The sequence below is a fragment of the Polyodon spathula genome, chromosome 5 (assembly GCF_017654505.1).
Source record: "Polyodon spathula isolate WHYD16114869_AA chromosome 5, ASM1765450v1, whole genome shotgun sequence".
NCBI classification, from domain to species: domain Eukaryota; kingdom Metazoa; phylum Chordata; class Actinopteri; order Acipenseriformes; family Polyodontidae; genus Polyodon; species Polyodon spathula.
Genome location: NC_054538.1, coordinates 11,540,249 through 11,556,339, shown reverse-complemented (window position 1 = coordinate 11,556,339; position 16,091 = coordinate 11,540,249). Strand labels below are relative to the sequence as shown.

The window sequence follows — 16,091 nt, the reverse complement described above, 5'->3', positions numbered from 1 at the left end:
GCCGACTTGTTTCACGTAAAAGAATAATAAAATGCATTTAATGTAGTTAAATAACGGATAGTGAAGTTTGATCACTGGACAAAATAGGACCACAGACTGCCCAGTTGAAGCTGCACAACTAGCAAACACCGTTCATTAGCTTGTGGTCTAAATGGCTGAGCTACACTTTTTAGAAAAAAAAATATTAAACGTATTTTTAGATATATTTTTATTAAGAATTAGCACTGTTCCCCATTGTATTTGCAATAATTCAGGACATGCACATATTTCAAACAGCACAAGAGATAATCTGGTTCTTTTGCTTTGGGTCACGTGGTCCGATTGCTACGAGACACAGGTTCAGTTTTGTTTACAGCACCTGGAGTCAGTATGTACCAGGAAACAGCAGCTTGTAATTAAATAGTCTCATAAGAATGCATTAACACATCAAAAGGACGACCACTAGCTTTGCAAAATCGCTGCCAATAAATACCCATGACGAAAGTTAACCTATAGAACATAATTGTATATAGAACATTAGGTCTGTACCTCCAGGTTACGCGGAAACCAAAGTCACGTGACCACAATATGGCGGCAGTTTTGCTTCACAGGTCAAAGTGGAGTACTGTTACATTTTGCCAGTTTCCACAGAACTGAAAACATGAAGTCGGCATCCACTTAACTGATAGTCTACTTTCCATTCTCCATGAAAAACACTATAAATCGCAACGTGCTGGTCGCGATAAGATATGTATCACGATACATTTGACCCCCCCCCCTCCCCCAGCCTACAGTATGAGAGAATGAGAATGACTTATATATATATATATATATATATATATATATATATATAATATATATATATATATATAATTTATTTAGTCTTCATTCAATAACTATTTTGGTTACTAACAATGAGCTATGTTGTACTGTCAATTTTGCTTCACAATACAAACCTCTTACAGTAAGTATAATCCTAACAAAGGTACCTCAGTTACTGTGTCACTTAATGACACCTGTACTTGTTTACAGAACCACTGTTGTGTTGACACAGCTTTTGTGTCACTTTCTGGATATCTGAACTACTTTAAAATAAATTAATCTCTTTAAATATATCCACATTATTATTATTGGTACCCCAAATATGATCCTCTTACTACTAAATGTGGAATGACTATGATATCTTTCATGTTACCCCAAAAAATAGGTTTCTGGTTAAGGTCTGCCAAGTATATAAAGTCTACTGACTTTAAAAGAACCTACATTTCCTTTTACATTTTACATTTGTTAGCTAGTAACACAGCACTATAAAAATCAACAAGATACAATTTGATAATTAAAAAAAAAAACACAAACCAGCATTACTTCAAATGAAGTTCAGTCTTTAATAATATGAATAAAAGCATACATCAGTGTTTAAGAAATGTTTTCAGTGGGTCTAAACAGTTCTGGTTCACAAAAAACACATACAAAGAAAGTTGTGTTTATTAATACAGCCATTACATACATCCTTGTAGTTGTTTAGAAAATTAACCACTATGTAAAACAGGGCAAAGTCATTCAGTTTTGAGAAGCTACACTGTGTCCATTGGGGAACTTTTCAAAATTCCCCATCCAATCCAGATTTATGCATCCCCTATTCAGGGAGAGGGTATTACTAGTTAAAAACAAGCAATATACTTATTCCATGTAAGATAAACAGCAGGGCAGTCATCATTTTCATGATTTATTTATGGCAGTTGTGGTGGTGTTAACCCTATCTGCTACAATAATGTAATACTGATTTGTTTTGGTGTTTTGCTTATTCATAACAGAAGTAAATATTTCTGCATATCATTTAGGTTTTCATAACTGTGCAACTTGATATGATCTGACCAGGTCTTAAGCAAATCTGACTAATTCTAACCATTAGCTAGGAATGAGATGTAGTGTGAAACATACAGTAAACCCAAGCTCCACATCTTCAGTAATGAAATGGAGGATTTGTTTGGACCAACTAATGTCCCAAACCTGTTCTATTTGTAACATATATAGACAACCCATCATTTAGGATCAGAAAGAAAGAAAAAAGTGAAAATTACAGGGCTGTATTTAAAAAGCAATATTGTCAGAATATTCCATGTAATCTTACGCACAAAACCCTGAATTGTAACATTCAATACAAGGTTTTTCTCACCAGAAAAAAAAGATTCATAAATTGGTCCAGCAGGCAACTGTAGCTTCATTATGATTATTTCTGTATTATCTTCCAAGGACTGTTGCCAACAAAGCCATCCTGATGTACATTCCGTTTTCAGCTTGTCTAAAGTAAGCAGCTCTAGGGTCGGTGTCCACTTCAACACTGCAAAGTGGAAAGAGAAAAAGGCAAGAGAATATTAGACAGAGGTGCTCCAACACCATTCCACTTGTGGTGCTTGCCCTGGGTGCTGGAAAGTACTTCACCTCTGAAACCGGGTTAAAAATCAGTCCAGGGGACCAGAATATGCTATCTACAACTGGCACTCGGAATGGGATATATCTATATCCTCACTAGAACCCAATATGGGCCATGCCCTGGCATATGTATACCTCTAGGATTGTCCAGTTGGTCCATTAAAACAGATTGTGCCATTTATGTGCTGCTAAGATAACATTAATTCCTGAGTTAATTAGTGCTACCAGGTGATGGTAACTGTTGTTACATGGCTATATAGGTTGACAGCAAAACAGTAGAGCTCATTTGTCCATTCTATCCATCTCCTATCTCAGTCGTTCTCCTCTCACTCTCACTAGCACTTCTCTAACCCTTCCAACCTGATCTCTCTACCCCTCCCCCCACCCCCTGCTACTTCCTCCTGCTATCTCGCTCTCTCTGGTGCCCTCTAAAACTGCCAGTCAGCCTGCAACAAGGCTGACTTAATCTTTGCCCATGTCTCATCTCTCTAAACTGTCATCTCCTTGCCTATTCTACCCTCTTCTCTTTTCACCAAAATCTACACTCACTTTTCTCCCAACCACCTTTACTTCCTGTTCTCTCCCTTCTTCCCCTATTGACTCATTCTACTTTTGGCACTGTGCCACCATGAGATTCTTCCTCTCTCACCGCAACTCTTGATTTCTTTTGTCCTATCGCCTCCCGTCCTGCTCGTTCCTCCCCCACACCACAACCACCAGCACCACCACCACCCAGCCCTGGCTATCCTTCAAACCGCTCATCCCGTAATGAGCTGTGCACTGGTGAGAGGAGATGGAAGAGATCCAAGCTACCCTCCGATTTAGACCACTACTAGTGCCTCCTCTCCTTCTCAACAGCCCCCACCTCTGCTATACTCTTATTATCAATCTCACCCTGTCCTCCACTAATAACCCTTCTGACTTTTCCTCCCCCCTCAAACCTCCGCCCCCTCCCAGATACTCATCCATTACAGCTGATGACTTTGCCAGTATACATGCATTGAGAACAACATTCAGAAGCTATTATCCAGACCACCTTTCCTCATCACTCAGACACATCCCGCAATTCTCAACTTTCATACCTATCTGACTCAAGACCTTTGTTCCTTGCTCCGGGATCCCCTTTAACCCTTTGCGGTCCATTTATTCAGCGCCTGCTCGGCGCGACATCGGACCGGAAAGGAAAAATTGTAATCTTGGACCTGGTCCGACATAGGACCGCAAAAGGTTAAAAGAAATGTGGGGGTAATGGACTGAAAGAACCTACAACTCTTCCTTTTATCTCCTTCAATAACACCTTTCTGCTCTCTGGTGCCTTTCCCTCCCTCATTCTTAAGAAACCTTCAGCTGACCCTTCCTCTGCCCAGAACTATTGTTCTGTCTCTCCTCCTGTTCCTCTCCAAAACTCTTGAGAAAGCTGTCCACCGCTAGCTGGCATCCTCCTCACCAAGCACTCTCTGCTTGACCCTCTTCAATCTGGGTTCCATCCTCCTCCTCTAACTGACTCTCCTCTCTGCTCCGACTGCCTCCCTCCTCTGTTCTATTCTCCTTGACCTCTCCTCTGCCTTTGACACTGTTCATCACGCTATTCTCCTCTACTCTTTCTCTGACCTGGGACTCATGTTCTGCTCTTGACTGGTTTTCCTCCTCTCTCTAACCATTCCTTCCAGGTTTCCTGGCATGGCTCTCTTCTCCCTGCCCTCTCTCTACAGGTCTCTCTGTCCTGAGACGACTCCTCTTCTCACTCTACACCCACTCACTACACCCTCCTCCAATCCCTCGTGTCTCCCTACACCTGTCGCCCTCTCTGCTACACCTCTGCTGGCCGACTGGTCATGCCTTCCCTCCACTCTCCATCCTCCAGTGCCCTTCTCTTCCCTAGCCCCTCATTGGTGGAACCATCTCTTTCAGCCTTCTGCCGCCTCTTCAAGACCCACCTGTTTAGACTGCACCTCTAGATCTGCCCCTTGCAATATGCACTGGACTTCCCCTGATCTACGCACCACACTACTGGATTCTCACTATTGCAATACTGTTATGTCATTGTTGATATAATTTGTTGTAATCTTAACTTTCTGCATCCTTGTTCATATTGTTTTTTTGTGGTATTAGTTGCACTTTCTGTAAACTATGTGTCTATCTAAAGCTTGCATTGTAACCTTGTATTGCTCGGTAACACCTTTAAGTCGCCTTGGATAAAGGCGTCTGCCAAATAAATAAATAATAATTTAACATGAGCAAATATTGATAAGAATACCACTCACATTATAAGGAAATATAATTCATTCAAAAGCCTTAATTGTCAACTAAAATTACAAAAAAGTGTACTAGTACCAGCACTTTCAAAGGAATTGTTTTTCATGATGACAGATATCACTCTCACTAATGGCGAAGACAAACAATGTACATTTAATTATTTCTATCACTGTAATAGTGTTCCAATACACTACCAAGATCTAAAAGTTGCCAATAAAATAGCTTTCCAAATAAATTGCTTGAAAAAGTGGAAATAAAGTATGGGTTTCCAGCAAAGCCCACTGTTGCCTACCTGATCTCATTCACTCTGGGTAAAGGATGCATGACCACCATCTTCCCCTTGGCTCGAGTCATGATGTGTGGAGTCAGGATAAACTGCCCAAAGCACTGGATAGTCAAGTGGGAAAGGTGATAACAGTGTCATGAAAAAGAAGATTGACCACAACCTACTGTATATCGATCACATAACACTGCTGTACATATGAAAATGTAAGGGGCAGGTGCCAGCATGTATCCTCAGATCCTGTTACTCCATAGAATGTTTCAGGACATCAGAAGAGAAGGAGGCAATACATTTTACTGGACTATACTCCTCTTTGTCAATCATCTCTGGACTGCTACAGCTCCCATTTTATCTATGAGGATATTAGAACCAAGCTTCATTACAACCGAATAAAGCTGTTCTTGAGATACAGTGGTTCCCCAAAGTACAGACACACTCCAATCTTTTCAATGCAAAATTCTTTACTTAGGAAATAGATATGTACTTTATAAGACAATTCTTAATTTTCAGCTTTTGTAGTTTTCAGTTCCGTCAAACGTGTAAAATATCTGAACTTCCACAACATTTAAAAGAGGTGTGACAAGGAGTACCCTCTCGCTGGTTCTTGAGTGCCTTTATGGAAGCATCTGAGATGTGCAACAGGGCAAAGCTTGAATCAAAATAAAGTGCCCTACAGTATACGAAGTATTAGGAGTTGGCTTGAGTATATATGCAGTGAGAACTACACACTGGCTAGACGCTGTGTGGTTTAGTGAGTAGATAGAGCTCTCGTCTATGGTATTGTCCCTCAAATATGCAATGTTTGCTTTATTTTCTCTTGTCATTTGACCCAAATCAATGATATGTATTACTCAATAACACAATATTTCATTTTGATGGAGATAAGAGTCAACACCAACTAATTGCAAGTTGGTCTCAGGATTCTATTTGGTTTTTCAGATTGCACTGTTGTGGATTTTAAAACCATCAATCTTTATTGGGGAAATTTAGATAAAAGACTATACACGGCCCTTGATCATGCAGAGAGCTGTGAGTGACAGATGAGCCTAACAAAACACTGCTTGCTTGCCACTATGCCATTTACCCAACAGATGCAGTGACATTTTGACAGACATGAGGGTTCATAAACCCTGTTGACCAGAAAACAAAATGAAAATTCTCAGGTTGCATTCACATGTGAATTGTGCCCCAGCAGCCTAAACCATAATGTATTTTCAGGAAGTGTGAACAGAGGTTTTATTTCTAAAGAAATGTATAGCCGTGGTCAAAAGTTTTGCATCACCCTATAGAACTAAATACTTTTGCTTCATAAAGCTGAATGAAACCTGCCGAATAATGTTACCATATTGAATTACATACCGCTTTGTAAAATCCCATATACGTCAATGACACATTTCTAAATATAACATGAAATACTGTTCTATTATGGTTTCCAGTAAACTTTCTGTAATGTTTTTTTTTTCATTATTTGATTACATGATAAATAAAATACCTACAATAATATATATATATATATATATTCCAGAAATTTGTACAAAATTAATTAAAAATAAAAACTGAAATAGCTTGGTTGTGTAAGTGTCCCCCCCCCCCCCCCCCCCCCCCCCCCCCCCCCCCCGCCAGCAATCCTAAATTAGCTCAGGTGTAACCGATCGCCTTCAAAATCACACAACCTGTAGGTTCCATTTGCTGGGTAGTGCATTTCAAAGCAAAGACTCAACCATGAGCTTTCAAAAGAACTCTGAGAAAGTTGTTCAAAGGCACAGATCAGGGGATGGGTATAAAAAAAATAAAGGCCTTGAATATCCATTGGAACACAGTCAAGACAATTATTAAGAAGTGGAAGGTGTATGGCACCACCAAGACCCTGCCTAGATCAGGCCGTCCCTCCAAACTGGATGACCGAGCAAGAAGACTGATCAGAGAGGCTACCAAGAGGCCAATGGCATATTTGCAAGAGCTACAGGCTTTTACGGCCAAGACTGGTCAAAGTGCATGCGACAACAATATCCCAAGCACTCCACAAATCTGGCCTATATGGTAGGGTGGCAAGAAGGAAGCCATTACTCAAGAAAGCCCACCCTGAATCCCACTTGAAGTATGCAAAAAAACACTCAGGAGATTCTGTAACCATGTGGCAAAAAGTTTTGTTGTCTGATGAAACTAAAATGAAACTTTTTGGCTTAACTGCAAAGCGTTATGTTTGGTACAAACCCAACATAGCGCATCACCCAAAAAACACCATTCCTATTGTGAAGCATGGTGGTGGCAGCATCATGTTATGGGGATGTTTCTCATTAGCAGGGACTGGGGCACTTGTCAGGATAGAAGGGAAAATGAATAGAGCAAAGTACAAAGAAGTCCTTGAGGAAAACCTGCTGCCCTCTGCAAGAAAGCTGAAACTGGGACGGAAGTTCACCTTTCAGCATGACAACGACCCAAAGCACACAGCCAAAGCTACACTGGAGTGGCTAAGGAACAAAAAGGTAAATGTCCTTGAGTGGCCCAGTCAGAGCCCCGACCTAAATCCAATCTAAAATTTGTGGCATGACTTGAAGATTGTTGTCCATCAAGGCTCCCCAAGGAACTTGACAGAGCTTCAACAGTTTTGTAAAGAAGAATGGTCAAACATTGCCAAATCTAGGTGTGCAAAGTTGGTAGAGACCTATCCCAACAAACTCACAGCTGTAATTGCTGCCAAAGGTGCTTCCACCAAGTATTAACTCAGGGTGACTGAGACTTATCCAATTATGATCTTTCAGTTTTGTATTTTTTAAATATAATTGTTTTCTCAATAAAAACTTTTTTCCCCTTAACAGTGTGGAGTATGGTGTATAGATATGTGGAAAAAAAATCCTCTGAGACACTGACACAACAAAATGTGAAAAAAGTTCAAGGGGGTGTAGACTTTCTATAGGCACTGTGTGTATGTCATCGATCGATCGATACACACACACACACACTTTTTATTTTAAATTCTAGGCGATGCAAAATTTTGGGCCATAGCTGTAGGGCTGTATTGCAGCAGTAAAAAAATAAATGAGAGAGAAAGAACTTCAAATAAAATACTCACTGCCTTGTATTCTGCCTCTGAAGCAAATCTCTCCTTCTGAATCCTTGTCATGTACAGCACATCAGTGTCAGGAAGAGCCTCCTCGATGCTATCAAACTCTTCCTATGAACAGCACAGTACGGTACATTACTCCTTGCAACTGAAACACATTAACATCTTGTGAATAGGATGGCTTTAGGGGTAATGAAACCAAAACAAGTAATGGTGGGGCAAACTGAGGTGCTACGGTGCTCAGCTTTTTATTAAATAGAAACAAACAGGTTTACAAAACAAAACACTTTCAAACAAAAAGGGCACATTGGACAAAAGAACAAACAAATAACTTTAATAATCAAACAAGCATCACACTGGTGCAAACCAGCATGAATAGCAATAGTTTTAATTACCTCCTTTCTCTCCGCTACCATTCTGCACTCTGAACACAATCAACCCGTTGCAGCCAAAACTGCAGGTCTTTTATATTCTGTCCGAGGGGTTAACTAGCTAGTAATGATCTTATTACCCCTCAGCCATAGTGTGCACACAATAATATATATATATATATATATATATATATATATATATATATATATATATATATATATATATATATATATATATATATATATATATATAGATGTATGACACACACAGAAATCATATACAAATACAAAATACAATGTTATCATTAATGGTATTACCAATATACATAGGGTGGGGCACCCCGTGACGCATCTGTATTTATACTTAAAGACAAAGATCTGTTAAAGACAAAGACCCCCCCCCCCCCCCCCCCCCCCCCCATATTAACCCTTTGCAGTCCATTTATTCTGCGGCTGTCAGGTCCAATTAATTTTTGTGAACAAAATAATTTCAGACCACGTACTGTTCAAATTGAAGTCACTATTTGTTTAAAACAAGTAACAAGGCTGTGCAAGTCCAAAGGGTACCCTATACAAAGACAACAGTAACAAAACTGTGAACAAAACACAATATCTATCTATCTATACAGTATCAGTCAAAAGTCTGAGTACACCTGCTTGAAACCAGGTTTTTCATAATTATCTATGCTTTTAACTGTATAAACTTGTATATAAACACTTAATATTGCATTAGATGATACATGTACTTGTATAAGCTGATAATCATAAGTGAACTGCATTCAAACATTTAATTTTTAAATGAAAATGTAAATCTTGTCAATTTCAGTGAAATGGTCACCCAAAGCAAGGGGATTTCAGTCTGAAGCCCAAGTCAGTTAAAAGTCTGAAATGTGTGTAACACTGTGTTAGAACACTGGCCTAAGTATAAAAGTGTCTTTGTTAGATGTTCTCCGAGTTAACTAGCATGTTACCTAATTAACCTTTTGTCACCAATTATTGTTAACAGGTGAGGGTCCATGATTACTATAAATATAGGTAGCATAGGCACAAGTTTGTCATTCCTGAATGGAAGGGAGCAGAAAATGGCACAATACGCTTAGTTAAGCAAAAGAAGAGAAAAGAGTCTGTAATTACTTTAAGAAATGAAGGTCAATCTTTAAGACAAATCGCAAGAACTTTGCAAGTGTCTGTAACTGCTGTGGCCAAGACTATCAAACGATTTGAAGAAACTGGCACTCATGAGGACCGAACAAGGTCAGGCAGGCCAAGGGTGACCTCAGAATCAGAGAACAAGTTCAATCGAGTCACAAGTCTGTGCAACCGGTGATTAACTGCCCCTGAAATAAAAGCTCAGCTAAATGAGTTTCAACATCAACTGTTCAGAGGAGATTGCGTGAAGCTGGCCTAACTGGAAGAACCATTGTTAAGAGTGCAGAATAAGAGGAAGAGACTTGCCTGGGCCAAAAAACACAGAAACTGGAGGTTTGAGTAGTGGAAGTCGGTCTTGTGGACCGATGATTCAAAATTTGAAATATTTGGGTCCAACCAAAAGCAGAGAGAGTGAGTGCATGAGTTTTGCATGTGTGGTTCCCACTGTCAAGCATGGAGGAGGCAGTGTCATGGTCTGGGGTTGCTTTGCTGGTGACAGAGTTGGTGATTTTTACCAAGTCCATGGCAACCTCAATCAGCATGGCTATCATAGCATACTTCAGAGGCATGCCATTCCATCAGGATTATGGCTAGTTGAGCAGTCCTTCATTCTTCAGCAAGATAATGATCCGAAACACACCTCAAAGTTGTGCAAGAACTATCTGGCGAAGAAGGAAAGTGAACGACAACTCAATCTAATGACCTGGCCTGCCCAGTCTCCAGACCTCAATCCCATAGAACTTGTATGGGACAAACTGGACAGAAGAGTCAAAGCACAGCTACCCACAAATGCCCTACATCTCTGGGAATTGCTGCAGAAGAGCTGGGAAGACATGTCAGGTGATTTCCTGCTGAAACTTGTTAACCGAATGCCTCGTGTTTGTGAGGCTGTTATTAAGGCAGAGGGTGGCTGTTTTGAGGAATCCAAGATTTAGAGACAATTTTCAATTTTCTTGAACATTGCTTATACTCCTTATGTTTGTATATTGTAACACCTGTCCTAACGTCATATTAACTTATTTATATTAAAAACAGAACACATTCTGCCAAATTCATTATTGTCAAAAAGCACTCAAGCACCTTTCCATTTGTCCCTCAATGGTTGCCGTGGTTTAGACTTAACATACAACAAGCCGCGCAAAAAAAGGGTAAAGCACTGAATTAGTTACATTTATCGATTGGTTTGATTTCAAAATATCATGTCCGAAATACATAAATTGTTCCGCCAAAAGAAAACGAATTAAAGAAAAGGAACAACGGGCCAAACAGCTACTCAGTGGTCCAACTTTAATCTTTCTGTAGCTGGTTGTCTGGAATTCCCTACAGGGTCACTTGAACACAGTGGTGACGGGTATTCCTTTACAAATGGTACATGTTCATGACCCTTTAGCATTCTGGGGGTGAAGAACATCTCAAACGATGTACAGAACTTACCCTACAGTTCTGAGTTGCAATTGTATAATCACCCACAGAACCACCTACAACTATTATAAAAAATAAAAAAAAAAACAACACAGCAATCATCATACAATACATGTTGTCTGTCATAATCCACGTAAACGTTTTTTTTTTTTTTTTTTTTGTAAAAACATCCAGTAAATAAAAAAATAAAATACACACTAACCTGCTTGATTCCTTTCGCGGCCACAAACTTGATGATCTCTGTAGGCATGTGCAGGTTCTTTGGGGCAACATAGCGCAGAGTGATCCTGTACTGGGTCAGAAGCTTGGCCAGGGAATGGACGGTCCGTCCATGCTTCAGGTCTCCAACCATCGTGATCTAAACACACAACAGGAACAGCTTTTCTACCTATATCTTTATCTATATATAAATAAAAAGACACACAAACACACACATGGTTTGTGCATTACATAGTACCAACACCGAATATGGAAAGAGAAAACGGTAATGACATTTTCTCAATTTTGCCCTCAAAAACTGGTTTCTGGCAAACAACAATGCTACATTGAACACTATTGGCAGTAAGAAACAGAACAAATGCTTTACCCAGTCATTCAACATTGGTATTTAGCATATTTCTAAAGACAAATATCTATTTTAAGGTTAACAAAGACGGCTGTAGTGGGTGACGTCAGACCAGAAACAGGGACCAACACGGAATAGACAGAGACGTGGAGTTTGGTGAAGCTGAGTGCTTCGCTGCGCTCAGCATTTAATAATTAAACAGAACATTATATAAAAGGTTTGAAAGATAAACACAGGACATGGCACTAGTAGCCAAAATAAATAGACAAACAAAACGTACTAACAGACAACAGAAGTGGACGAACCCAACCAAGTATCGTGCAGGACCCCTCGCACAAGTAGTATTTGTTTTTAAATCTCTCCTCTCCACACCCGTTCTCCACTTACGAACACACAACCCCGAGCGAGTGAAAACATGCTGCTTTGATGTAGCTGTACCAAGACTCAACTGCTAATCAATCATTCAATCGGAGTCTTGGTACAACTGCACGTGAATTAAGTGCAATTTCCTGTGCTCACATATTACATTTTACTTGCACGTGAAGTGCTGTGCAATCCTCATGCCTAAATACAGCTATATATTTTAAATCATTCGTGCTACACAGACCCATTTATATTCCATACACCAATACCTATACACCAACATTAACACACCACACAAACACACAAAGGGGCGGGGCACATTGCCACACAGGGATACCAATAAATGTAGTGATCAGGTTATCAGTCAACCCCCCCCATCCCCCATCCTCAGTTGGACTGCTTTCCTAGAAAACACTATACTTGGAGATGTTTTGCTCATTAAAATCTTGTAAAGAGTAGACATCGATCTATTCAGGGATGCCACGATATTTTTGGGGTTATGAGAGAAGATAAACGGGCAATAAAATCACCCCATAGTCTTTCCATAACCCATTTTTTTATTCTATAATTTGCGTTGTTATTGTACCTAAATAAATACATAGAAATCAAACAATAGGAATAAATGAAATTACCGTCATGCCGTTGACAGTGCCCAGCTCCTCCCTGATTGTGAAGACATCAAGCAAGGCTTGAGTCGGATGTTCCCCCACACCATCTCCAGCGTTGATCACAGGCTTCCGACAAAGCTTGGCAGCACTCTTAACAGGTTTAAACAGTGTTAAGTGTTTGCAACAGAATGCTCTATCATGTACAAACAGCACATTTGAAGTAGAGTTGACCCCTTAATATGAATTCAAGCACTTTTCATGTGATATTGGGTTAGTTATCAAATAAGCTGCAACGACTTACATATTCACAACCTACCCGCCACCCCCTTAACCCTTCAAGAGCTCCTCACCTCGACAGCCCCTGGCTGGGGGTGGCGCAACACCAGCACGTCCGCGTAGCAGCTCATGGTTTGCACAGAGTCAGCCAGAGATTCCCCTTTTTGTGTGGAGGACGTTAACTCTGAGAAATGGACAACAGAGCCCCCCAGACGCTGCATAGCAGCAGAGAAGGAGCTGCTGGTCCGCGTGCTGACCTCATAGAACATTGAAGCCATCACTTTACCCTGCAAGGCACACAAAACAACATCCTCGCGTCCAATCTCAAACCAGTATCCCTACACCAGTGTAAGAAGACACGCATGCAGACTGAAGGATTTGTTAGAAAAAGCAAACAAATATCTTATTGATATTTGAGTTTATTAGTTTTTAAAAAACAAAAACTTAAGACATACAATACGTTTCTCACTGTGCTCCAATTTTGCATAAATTTAGATTAGGAAAGGCGACATGTAGATGTTAGTTTTTTTTTCAGAACTTTTTACTTGAAATTAAAAATGAAGATATTTTCCAGTGTACTGTAACTACCAACTGTCACCCAGTTCAGGTTCTACATTATGAAAAGTTACATCCGAATAGCATATACTTTGCAGTGCACATATGCTTAACTTACTTGCAAAATGTATATATTAGTCACACATATGGGTACCGTTTAGCTTAATGGTAATTCCAAAAGCACAGTTAAAACCAAACCTATGTAAAAAAAAAAAATGATTGTGAAAGAAATATTAAGATTATTATATGAAAAATATTTAAAAAGACAGTTTACTTTTAAAATATCCACACTTCTTTCTTTCTGAACCATCAAGCGAAGGTTATGGGCAACATTGAACAAGTGTGACATCTGGAATAAAGAATAAAAAGCACCATTAGACTATGCAACATGTACAAATGTCCAGCTTTACGGTCAGTCACATCTCTGCGATACTGGAGATGACCACCTCATTCCCACATTAGGTCAGCTAGTATCCAATTTTTAAGGCTGCGGTTGTAGCAGTAGTTTTATATGGTTCCCAAATTATTCCGTGGTTTAAGAGTACTGTTAATGAAACAATACTTTCAGACAATGGAAGTGAAGATGCAGAAACCTCAAAACACTGAAAAAGAGATTATCCAACAATTACCTGCTCCTTACTAAACTGCTGGACAGACAGGATGTGCTGTCCTATGAAATGGTACAGCAAAGGGGAAGTCTGTGGGTGGAGAATGCTTTGAGACGCAAGGTTCTGCGGGGACAGAATGCGATCCAGAGGAGGGGGGTGCACGTAGTTGTCCAGCCAAGGTGAACATTCTGCAATTGCTTCATAGGGGATAAAATATTACATGAACAGTGTTTAGAGTTACAAATACCTTGGAGGTTCTTGCAGTCACTGCAAGAAGTTTGGAGTTTCAAAGAATGCCAAACAAATAATAATAAAAAAGCACTCGCAACAACATGTTAAGCTTATCAATTCTTGTAGTTTGCAAGCTATCTGGAGGCACAGTCAAAGTGTGTTAGTACAACTATTTTAAATCAAGCTTTAAGGTTCCTTATTTGACCCAGCGTTCAAAATTAGGTTACTGCATCCACCCAAAAGCCTTAAATTCAGCTACACAGCCACCTACTACAACATCCTGGTTTTTACTTATCCACCTATTCCAAATGACATTCACTGCCATTTGCATTTACAATATATTTTCCCAAAATAAGTGTGTTGCTTTTTTAAAAGACTGTATAGTTGAGCACAATATTCTTAAAATTAGCAATAAAAAACGTACTGTATAAATAGCATACATCTTGGGAAAATCCACTACCATAGAAGGTGTTGTGAGACACCCCTCCATGCCAAAATAAAAAAAATAAAAAATGTGCAAGAGCTACATTAATACAGTGTAGATCAGTTGTTAATGTGTAGCAAAAGGCAGCTGTTAGGACAGAAGGCTCACACTGAAATACAAGAGCATGAAAAGTATGCAGGGGCACAGAATGGACAGTCACAGCTACAAACAAACCTGGTTCAACAGATTTCCTCAAGGCTTTCTCATTTGCATCTTCAGCTGTTTAACATCAGCATGCAAAATCAGAACACATCAGAAGTTAGTCATATGAACAACTGCACACTAAATATCTATGTACACATATACATTAAAACTCTTTATAGTTTTAAAAAAAAAGTAGTATTCAAGGGTTCAAGATATAAAAATACAGCCCACCTGGACCCTAAAATTAACCCTACATCGGATTTATTTTAGCATGTTCACGGTGATCTACTTGTATAGTCCTCAATTAAGGGCTGTCCAGGAGTACAGTATCATCTGCAGAAAGCAGCAAGATCTGCACTTGTTACCTCTATTTTAATTCTAAAGAGTAGAAACTGACACAAAAGCAAACCTCACAGAAGTTCTTGGACACAAGATCTAAGCAACTCCACCCTTTATAAGAGATCATATTCAGAGAGATCCATGGGTTGTCTTCAGGATTTTCACTAATAACTATTTTTAAATTTAGTTTTACTTTGTTATTCTTGCACCCCTGTGTCTTTTTTTGTTGCTGGTTTAAATAAGGAATTGTACAATTTTGAATGGATTGTGCAATTTAATTTCACAGCCAGATACATTAATTCTTCTTAAACAAGTGCACAGCAAAAGCAGGTGGAATCATACAGTACAATGTTATCAACTACAAAGATACTGCAGAACAATAGAAACTGATTAAAGCTTTAAGCACACCTGCTAGTCTGGCTTGTCTGGCTTATTGCAATTAGGCAAATCTAGAAAATAATTTTGGTACTATGGCATAAAATGACAGATGTTTAAAAGTTAAAATTGTGGTAGCGAGCTAGCCAAGAATACAAATCACCACCACAACAGAATATCCACATTTAGTCAAATCAGTTTTTGTTCTTCACATTTACTGGATGTTCAAGCAAATGTTGTCCAAGCTACCTTTGACGTTTTACATATACACCTGTTATTTTATTATTAGTATTTATTTCAATAAAAACTGCATGCTCATTCCTACAAAACAGGCTTGTTAACAGCTGCTTATCAATGAATTCATGGTGCCCAGTGGCAATGCATGTTGAGCTAAAGAGATTAGAACACACACACACACAAACACGCACAATCTTAACAAAATGAATGAATAGTATTTTAGGGTAGGAAATATGAATCTCAATTGTGTCACAAGAGGCACCTGTAAGACAGCTACATTATTTGAACTGGCCTAGATGTTTACCGTTAAATACAGATCTACAGTCCAGTAGTACTTGGTACATGGATT

The 16,091-nt window shown here is 39.3% G+C and overlaps 1 protein-coding gene across 1 annotated transcript in view; it reads right to left on the bottom strand.

The window, feature by feature from the left end:
- Positions 1-1,344: 1,344 nt before the first annotated feature.
- Positions 1,345-16,091, bottom strand: part of cad (carbamoyl-phosphate synthetase 2, aspartate transcarbamylase, and dihydroorotase) — a 46,824-nt gene continuing 32,077 nt past the window's right edge. Inside the window, exons 36-44 of the mRNA XM_041249737.1 lie at positions 14,822-14,866; positions 13,954-14,129; positions 13,599-13,673; positions 12,844-13,056; positions 12,518-12,643; positions 11,160-11,315; positions 8,025-8,126; positions 4,961-5,055; positions 1,345-2,320 (exon numbers count right to left, since the gene is read on the bottom strand). Coding sequence (XP_041105671.1) covers positions 2,221-2,320; positions 4,961-5,055; positions 8,025-8,126; positions 11,160-11,315; positions 12,518-12,643; positions 12,844-13,056; positions 13,599-13,673; positions 13,954-14,129; positions 14,822-14,866 — 1,088 coding nt within the window. The 3' untranslated portion in view covers positions 1,345-2,220. The remainder of the gene's footprint in view (positions 2,321-4,960; positions 5,056-8,024; positions 8,127-11,159; positions 11,316-12,517; positions 12,644-12,843; positions 13,057-13,598; positions 13,674-13,953; positions 14,130-14,821; positions 14,867-16,091) is intronic.